Source organism: Hypanus sabinus, chromosome 1 (assembly GCF_030144855.1).
Source record: "Hypanus sabinus isolate sHypSab1 chromosome 1, sHypSab1.hap1, whole genome shotgun sequence".
In the NCBI taxonomy this organism is placed as follows: Eukaryota; Metazoa; Chordata; class Chondrichthyes; order Myliobatiformes; family Dasyatidae; genus Hypanus; species Hypanus sabinus.
The window spans coordinates 62200008-62209500 of NC_082706.1; the positions used below are offsets into that span (position 1 = coordinate 62200008).

Sequence of the window (9493 nt, forward strand, 5' to 3'; positions counted from 1 at the left end):
TACCCAAAAAGACTCGACATTCTCTGACCCTGAGTCACCTCTTTCTAAAGATGTAATTCCATCTCTTACCAACAGAGCAATGCTAACACTTATGCCTTCCTGCCTGCTCTCTCAATACAAAGTATATCATTTGATATTAAGCTCACAACTGTGATGTTCTTTCAGCCACGACTCTGATGTCTACAATGTCGTACTGACCAATCTCTAATTGCACCACACATTTATCCACCTTATTCCGAATACTACGTGTATTTAAATACAGCACCTTCAGTCCTACATTCTTTATGCTTTTGGATTTTGCCTCTGTGGTACAATATAACTCTTTGCACTGCTGCATTTGTACCCAGTCATTGGCTTGTCCTTCCAATGATTACCCATTATCTACTTGTAAACCTGCTGGCTCATTCATACCAGCTCTGTCATACTGGATCCCACCCCCCTGCCATATTTGTTTAAACCACTCCCAACAGTTTTAGCAAACCTGCCTGCAAAGATATTGGTCTCCCTTGAATTCAAATGATTCTTTAAGTCCTGGTACGCAGCATTGGTGTAGCAAATTTAATTCCCATTCCCATTTCTTAATTCCCATTAGTAATAAAATAAGATGAATCAAAAAGATCCATTATATTGCTTAAAATATCTGATATGCTTGAATACTTAAAAAAACATCAAGATGGGAAGGTACACTTCAGGAAAATGAGCAAGTTATTTTAATGTTTTTAAGAGCTTTCCTTTCTCACAAAAAGTACCTGAAAACAGAAGGTGGAGTGTGATATGAATTAACTGTTAATCTTTTAATTACTAATATTTCGTAGTGTAAGTAAGTGAAATATGGATAATGATGCAATGTTAGTACATTTTAATATTAGTGATGTTATCAGAAGAACATGAGCTTTTAAGCTTTATTGTAACAAACATTACCTTCTCTTTCCTATGGTTAACTTTTAGATCAACCAAGATACTAATCTTACCAATCATGTCCCATTGTTGAAGAAGCTGTTGGAACTATTTGTGTACCGAGTTAAAGCAATGTTGACCATCAACAAATGCCAAGATGCATTCTGGCTAGGAAATCTCAAAAACAGAGACCTGCATGTGAGTGTATATATTTAAATAAAAGTACAGATCTGTCTGTTGGCTTGTCAAAATAGAATTATGTTCTGCCAAATTATTACATGCTTCACTGAGGGTCATCACATTGTCATAGTGGAGAGGTTTGTGAGCTCCTGAGATCCCAAGAGAGATGCATCTGGAGCTTAGCTCGTGTTAAGGTCACCCATGGTGGTAAAGTCAAGGGAGAGGTTCCAAACAGAGCAATCCAACGAGACCTCACTGCTGTAGCTGGTGGGAGGTGATGACACATCACAATGGCAGAGGAAGGCTGTAGCAGTGAAGGGTCCCCAGTTGCCTTGCGTGCCATGCCACTGGACACTGACCTCGATCTGTCAAGGGCCATGTAGTGGCTGCCTGTGCATCAGCCTCCCCACATTAGACAAAGTCGCACACAGGCACTCTCCATTAAGGGAGGCTTAACTCCCTTACTCAACTCGAGTAATCACACTACGTGCTTACAGTTGCGTTTGTTTGTGGGTCTGAAAGTTGTATTCAATGCAGAAGCTTAGAATATTTCCTTCAATGTCTTGCACCTCCTTCCTAAATTAATATGTGAGCTTCCTTTCAAACCCCTTCTTTCCCAGGTCTTTCAGTGTTTTATTTTTCTCTCACCTTATCAGGTTCTTTTTAATAAGCTCCAAAGGCATCACCTACTCATCATCATTTCCTGATCCATCCCATCTTCTGTCTCCTTCTATCCAACTTTCTTGATGGTGGTTAGAATTCACCTTTGCAATTCCCCACCATGTTTCTCATTTTTAATAAGAACACTACAAATCCCAAATACTAGTTTGCAAATGATTCTAATAGCTCTGGCATTACTGTTCCAAGTCATATAATAACTTTGGCAAACAATGACTGAAAAATGTCTTATGATCTATATCTTCAAATGAGGTTCTGCATTTTCTCCTATTGTGGCTGCTGAATGTTACTCACCAATTAATGTTACTAAATTATTACGTTCATACAGAAGGACAAACCAGGGAAATGTGGTTGACTGGTGGGATATGTGTATATAGTTATCCTTAGTTCTATTGAGGGAGGGAAGGCCAGATGGAATGGAGAATAAACCAAAAGTCACAGCGGGTTTCTTCCACCTTTTCCTTCTGTTACCCATCTCTGTTCTCCCTTGGAAATTGTTTATGTGTACCTTGAGCATTGTATCAGAATGAAGTTTTCAATGGGGTAAATACAGCTGATTGAGTGATTGTTACTTTAAACAGGGGGAAGAGATCTTAACCCAGGAATCCCAGCAGGAGATTGGAGATGAGGAAGAATCACAGCTATCTGAAGATCATGAGGAAGAGGTAAGCTTTGGGAGGGTACACGTACTGTGAGGGTGACTATGATAAAGTAAGCTGTCAATGTTGTATAATACAATATACTTGGGATAATATTGGGCCAGCTGCTTGGATGATTATATAATACTTGGTTATTGATGTTAGTCAATTCCAAAATCTGTCATTGTGTTAATGCAAGCTAGGTACTATGATACAGATCGTACAAAGTATTTAAAAAATCCAATCAGCTGGTCCAATATTATAATTGTGTTAATGCAAGCAAGTTACTATGGTACAGATTGTACAAAACAAGGTATCAAACTCAGGGAAGATAATACAATCAGCCACAGTTCATAGATTGTGAAAGGAAAAAACTATTATGTGAGAATAAATCATGCTTTTATTATAGTATCTACAAAGAAAACAAAAAGCTGTACAATTTGCTTTCTTACAGGAGATGGAGGAGGAAGAGGATGGTGGATGTGAGTCTGACACAACGAAAGCTACAAAGGATGATGAAGACTCTGACAGTGATTAGGTCTTTATTGACAATATCTATGGTGGTATACCAAGCAATTGAAGTTGTTTACTTCATTGAATTGCAGTTGCAAGTCAACTGCTAGCTTTAGTGAGGAGCTGTGAATTATGTATAGGAGGGTTTAGAAAATCTGGTGTAATCTTTGAAATTGATATGTGTGATATCTTTAATAGACTTTGTTCTTGATGCATTAAAGCATTTCATTGGTCATCAGAGTTTGAGGCTCTTGGAGATGCTGAAGGTATTCACCTTACCCAGCTTATTTGGATAGTAATCACCACTCCTCATTGAGCTGAGAACAGTAAAATCTTTTACCTGCTTTGTCTCTTAAATAACACATATTAATACTGTACTCTAATGCTTTGTACTGTCACTAGGCCTGTCAGATGTTCAAAATTTGTAGATTTTAGATTTGAACAATACCTGAAATAGTATTGCTGTCTGATTTGATATTCATTAATAATATAAAAGTCAATTGTTTTCACAGAAGTTGCAGGCTTAATGGCATAATTTACCAGAAGTCCTCTGTAAAAAATTTAGAATACCTTATTTTTCTTATATTTTTAATTTGAATGAACCCACTTAAATGATCAGATTTACAATGTTATCGAGTTCTACTTAACTGTATTAGTTACATGTTCAAATTCAAATAAATGTAATTTCAATAATTCACATTTTCTTCATAAATGAGCTGCATAGCATGCAATTCCATGGCAAACTAATTATGTGTTTCAATGCTCTGACTGATTTTTGATGTTTAAGGTCAACTTTATAACTTTAATTTGAATTGGAGATCAGGTATCAAATTAAGCAGATGAATTACAAGGGTGATACTTTGAAGAAGAGATGACTTTTTATCTAATTATGGATTGTATTGAAAGCTACATTGCACATCAACAGCAAACATGTGGAAATGTCCTGACGAAGGGTCTCGGCCCGAAACGTCAACAGTGCTTCTCCCTGTAGATGCTGCCTGGCCTGCTGTGTTCCACTAGCATTTTGTGTGTGGTGTTTGCACATCAACAGGATGTTGATCTTGGAATTGGTGCTGTCAAAATTTGCCTTAATGCCTTCTTCCATTATTTTTTGCAATTGTAAGTATAGTATCCTCTTGAATTCTTTCTGTCACTCACGGTTTAGGCTGGCTGGTGGCACAGTGGCATCAGCGCTGGACTTCAGAGCAAAGGCTCCCGAGTTCAAATCCAAGTCGGGCCACCCCCCAAGCACACTTCCATCTGTGCCGGGTTGACCATCGAGCTAGCCATTTGGCCTCGTAAAAAACAAGGGTCGAGTCAGGAACATTCATATCGTGACCCAGTTAATCCAAAAGGAGACCAATCCTGACACTAAGTGGCAGGCAAGAATGGCTGACTGTCTGGTGTGACATGCTAGAAAGGACTCACTGTTTGTTTATTATATGAATGATGCACCATCAATAACTAAGGAAAAGTTGAAAAGAACTTTGAGAGAGTTCAAGAGGACATGAAACAAGTAGTACCGATGAAGATGCCGCCGCTCGGCCGACTCAGCGCTACGCGTAGGTCCCCTCAAGGATCCCTGCCGCGGGACTTCGTCAGATTTTCAATTGGGTGATAGCCCTATTTTTGCTGGTGGGACCCCCGGTAGTCCCTCTGAAAATGCCGCCCCTCGACCTTCACGGCCCTCTGAATACGTCCCCTCACGGATCCCCGCTGCGGGACTTTGTCAGAAACTCACTTGGGCAAAGTTTCAATTTGGCAGCTCGAGCACCGGTAGTCAGCTGGTAAATGCCGCCCCTCAGCTGGCATAGGCCTGCGAATACGTCCTCTTGACTGACTTCTGCCATTGGGAATTTATCCCTTTGCTCCTGACCTCCAGCATTTTCCGGTAAAACTCTGGACTCAGATTTGTTATAATACAACAGCCTATGTATTAGAAAAACACACCTTCTCTATATCAGTGCAGCTCTGTGGGGACAAAGGCTTTGTTTAACCCTTCTTGTCAATTCACTGATGGCTTGCTGTTGGGGACTGGGAGGGGTGGGGCGATAAAACATGTACTATGGATGCATCTCTTCATAAATGTGAATTGTACATTTGATACATTTGTTATGCACTGCACAATTCTCCTTTATACTTTCTCTTCATTTAAAAAAACAATTAAAATATTGAGAAAAAAACATACACAAAAACACAGAAACACATTCATGTTCACAAACACAGAACTACACATGGCAAAACACACATCAAACGAATGCACATACAATCACACAATCTACTCATGCACAAATACACACACACATAGAAACACAATCATACAGACATGCACTCAAACACACAAGCTCAAACGCAAATGTGCACACACACACAAAGCACCACACTCAAAGCTTTATCATTGTAAATCGGAGCTGGCTGGGCCTTCCGCTTACCGAGTCCGAGTGCACTGGGGTTCGCTTTGAACTCCACACTGAGTGTCAATCATACCACTAGTAATCCCTTCAGGTGTCTCTGGAAAACGTGTTCCCGAAAATCCCCCCCTACCCATACAGAAATTGCATGTGTCAAGTCGGCGGGATGCCTACTGGACAGGTCACACCTCGGCCCCGCCAGGAGGGGCAAATCCAGCCTTTATAGCGATTTCCGGACTTAACTTGTTAACCGGCACCACAACTGCCCGTACAACAGTGATGTGTCAAACCGGCAGCAAGACGCCTGGAGCTCATGCCGGTCTTGCCGAACCTCGGGCCTGCCCAATGGCCGACCTTCACAGACTTCCGATGGCAATTGGTTAACCTGCGTGACGCCAAGGGCCCGCACCTTGGTCGGCAGGCAGCCCTCCAGTAGGGCCGTCGTGGATCAGCCGCCTCAGCTGGCAGGAGGGCCCCGAAGTCGGCTTCATTCTGTCTTCCAAGTCGGGGCAGATCACTGTCAACTTCAGCCAAGGTCTCGGATCGGCAGTGCTCCTCTGAGCAGAGGCCTGTGACTAGTGGAGAGCCACAGGGATCAGTGCTGGGTCCATTGTTATTTGTCATCTATATCAATGATCTGGATGATAATGCGGTAAATTGGATCAGCAAATTTGCTGATGATACAAAGATTGGAGGTGTAGTGGACAGTGAGGAAGGTTTTCAAATCCTGCAGAGGGATTTGGACCAGCTGGAGGAATGAGCTGAAAAATAGCAGAGTTTAATGCGGACAAGTGTGAGGTATTGCACTTCAGAAGGACAAACCTAGGTAGAAGATTCAAGGTAGATGGTAGGACACTGAGGAGTGCAGTAGAACAGAGGGATTTGGGAATACAGATACACAATTCCCTAAAAGTGGTGTCACAGGTACATTTGTCACAGGTCATAAAGAGAGCTTTTGGTACATTGGCCTTTATAAATCAAAGTATTGAGTATAAGAGTTGGAATGGTATGGTTTGGTTGTATAAGGCACTGGTGAGGCTGAATTTGGAGTATAGTGTGCAGTTTTGGTAACCAAATTACAGGAAGGATATTAATAAGTTTGCAAATTGCAGAGGTGTTTTACAAGGATGTTGCAGGGATTTGAGTTACTGAGTTCCAGATAAAGGTTGAATAAGCTAGAACTTTATTCCCTGGAGCGTAGGAGAATGAGGGGTGATTTGATAGAGGTGTATAAAATTATGAAGGGTACACTGAGGCTAGGGGAGAAAAAACACAAAGGACATGGGTTAAGGGGGAAAAGTTTAAGGGAACATTGTGGGGGGGGGGGCTTCTTCACACAGAGAGTGGTGGGAGTGTGGAATGAGCTGCCAGATGAAGTGGTAAATGTGGGCTCACTTTTAACATTTAAGAAAAACTTGGACAGGTACATGGACGAGAGGTGTATGGAGGGATATGGTCCAGGTGCAGGTCAGTGGGACTAGGCAGAAAAATGGTTTGGCACAGCTAAGAACGGCGGAAGGGTGTGTTTCTGTGCTGTAATGTTCTATGGGAAGGTTTCACTGCTAAGGCTAATGTAATGGCCTCTCTGTAATGTTCCACTGTTAAGGTGATGGTTTCTCTGTAGCAGCAATGTTTGGGTTATGACTAGAGATAATGGGACTCTGGAATTCAGTGGCTGTCCAATGGGAGAAATGTTGCTCTTTCGTGTGTGTCTGGGAGCTGGGTTTTATGCAGTCTTTTGTTGCGGAGAGATGAAGAGGGAAGACACATGTGGAGAGAGCTGGTGGACCACCGGATGGAGTGCACTGGGAGGGGAGGGTCCGAAGGTCAGCGACGTTCAGAGGGGACTGATGGTGGAAGAATGATTACTGAGTGAGCTCCAATGCAATGTTGACTGTGACTTGGGCCCTTTTTTTTTGTTTGTTTGTTTATTTCATTACTAACCCTATATTCAGATTAAGATTCATAAAGTCTATCATTTAATTGCATAGAGTGTACTGTCTGATATTTTGCGTTGTGGGTTTGTAACTGGGCATAACGCAGCACCGGCACAAACGTGATTGCCCAGGTTGGCGGGGCTGAAGGGTGATTCCCCTAGACAAATGCGAGCTGGGCGAGCCTGAGGGTTACACGTTTAAATCAACGTCAGGAGTAGCCACACGCTAGACCGATCCCCCTGTCCCATAGCATACAGCCGGTTACCCCCACCCCCCAAGCCTGCTAGGAACAGCCAGTGGCAAAGTACGACACAGCCGCTGTTTCAGCGCGTCATCCGGTATTTGGTCTTCCTGAGCCTCCTACCCACTTCTCTGAATACTGGCAGCATTTGATCAAGCCATCTGCTCGGCAGACCCCGTAGTCCCACAGCAGCATCCAGCCAATTCGCCCCGAAACCTGCAACCATCTTCTCCGAATACCGACAAAGACCCTGACTCGGCCACGCACTCGGCTGTCCCTGTACTACCTCGGCAACCGGAAAACCCCTGCGAGACTGCTGTAGCCCACCTCTCCCAGTACTCCGCCACACGAAGCCTGCACAGTGGGTGTGTGAGGTTAAACCACGTGTCCAGAGACCAGATGCTCCAGGCTGCTTTGGTTCACCATTTACCCCTGTGCAATTTGTTAACCAAGTCTACTTCGGAAGTCCCGATGTGGAGTGCCAGAGCCCCAGCCGCCGGCGTCAAATTCGGCCACCCCTTTGTCAGCTGCAATTTTGTAAGGGAGGGGATTGGCAGGGTTCCTGCAGGCATGTGGGGAGGTGGTTTTCACGAACACCTAAGAGTGGTCGACAGGTGGCACAGGCCTCCCCAATTCGTTAACCCGGGCCACGTGGCGGTATTTATGGCCGAATGTCAACTTTGCCCGTACCAATTTTCAGATGAATTACCACTGGCGGAAGTCCACACGGGGACCGATTTGGAGGCATCTGCCAGCCGAGGGTCGGCATTTTCAGACCGTCCACCGGTGCTCCGACCGCCGAATCGGAACCTTGCCCGGTGGAAATCCGTGAGGGGGCCGATTTGGAGTGCTGTGCCGGCCGGGCGGCGGCATTTTTGGCCAGACAACTGGAGCTCCTCAAGCCAATCAGATGTCTCGATTCAGAAACTCCGGGACTCGGAGTTCCGGGCAGGTTCCACGGCCTCTGGTGGGTCAAGGCACGCCACCCATCCACGGGACCACCACCACTGGAGCGCCGCCTGCTGACTGAGGCGAGCTCCGGTCGACTCAGTTATCCTGCGCAGTTAACAAAGGGGAGCTTTGGGGGGAGATGGGTGCAGGCTTTAGTCTGCACTCACATGGCCTGGGCGCCTCCACATGGCGACCCCTGGGGATGGGGGACTTCGGTCCCCTTGAGCTAAGATCCAGGCCACCTTCAGTGGGGTTAACCTCTCGCACTGTCGTACCTTCAGGTTCTGCCCAAGAAACATAGTAATGACCCTGGGGTCTTTGCCCCGGGGCATGACAAGGTACATGTGTCCCGATTGTGGTCGCACCTTTCGCTCGCGCTCTGGCATGACAAACCACCGGCGTTCTCACGTGACCACGGAGGGGGGTGAGGGCCTGTTTACTGGCAGGATCTGTGGGTCTTCGTTCCACTCCAAGGCTGGCCTGGGACAGCACACGCATCGTCTTCACCCGGTGGAGCACAACACCAGACAGTTGGAGGAGCTGCTGGTTCGTCAGGGATGGTGGACAGAGCAGGAAGGTCAGGCTCTGCGACGCGGTGTTGATGAGCAGTGGGTACTGGAACTGGGGCTCTCTGGGCTACACAGGACACTGGTGTGACTGCTTCCAGGTCGATCAGCGGAGGCCATCAAGAAGAAGCTGAAGATGGACCCCTCCTCTTGCCAGCCCCTCTTCTGCTGGAGAAGTCTCCCAGGAAGCGGGACCCGGGTGTACCTCCTCCACTTGCCAGCCCCTCTTCTGCTGGTGAAGCCTCCGAGGAAGCGGGACCCGGGTGTACCTCCTCCTCTTGCCAGTCCCTCTTCTGCTGGAGAAGTCTCCCAGGAAGCAGGACCCGGGTGTACCTCCTCCTCTTGCAGCCTCTCATCTGCTGGAGAAGTCTCCCAGGAAGCAGGACCCGGGTGTACCTCCTCCTCTTGCCAGCCCCTCTTCTGCTGGAGAAGTCTCCCAGGAAGCAGGATCCGGGTGTACCTCCTCCTCTTGCCAGCCCCT

At 45.6% G+C, this 9493-nt stretch overlaps 1 protein-coding gene across 2 annotated transcripts in view; it reads left to right on the forward strand.

Moving 5' to 3' along the window:
* Positions 1-3562, forward strand: part of fancd2 (FA complementation group D2) — a 144026-nt gene extending 140464 nt beyond the window's left edge. For both annotated transcript variants that reach the window (XM_059970407.1, XM_059970416.1), the window contains 3 exons: positions 949-1095; positions 2337-2420; positions 2848-3562. In XM_059970407.1, coding sequence (XP_059826390.1) covers positions 949-1095; positions 2337-2420; positions 2848-2931 — 315 coding nt within the window. In that variant the 3' untranslated portion in view covers positions 2932-3562. The remainder of the gene's footprint in view (positions 1-948; positions 1096-2336; positions 2421-2847) is intronic.
* Positions 3563-9493: the final 5931 nt, after the last annotated feature.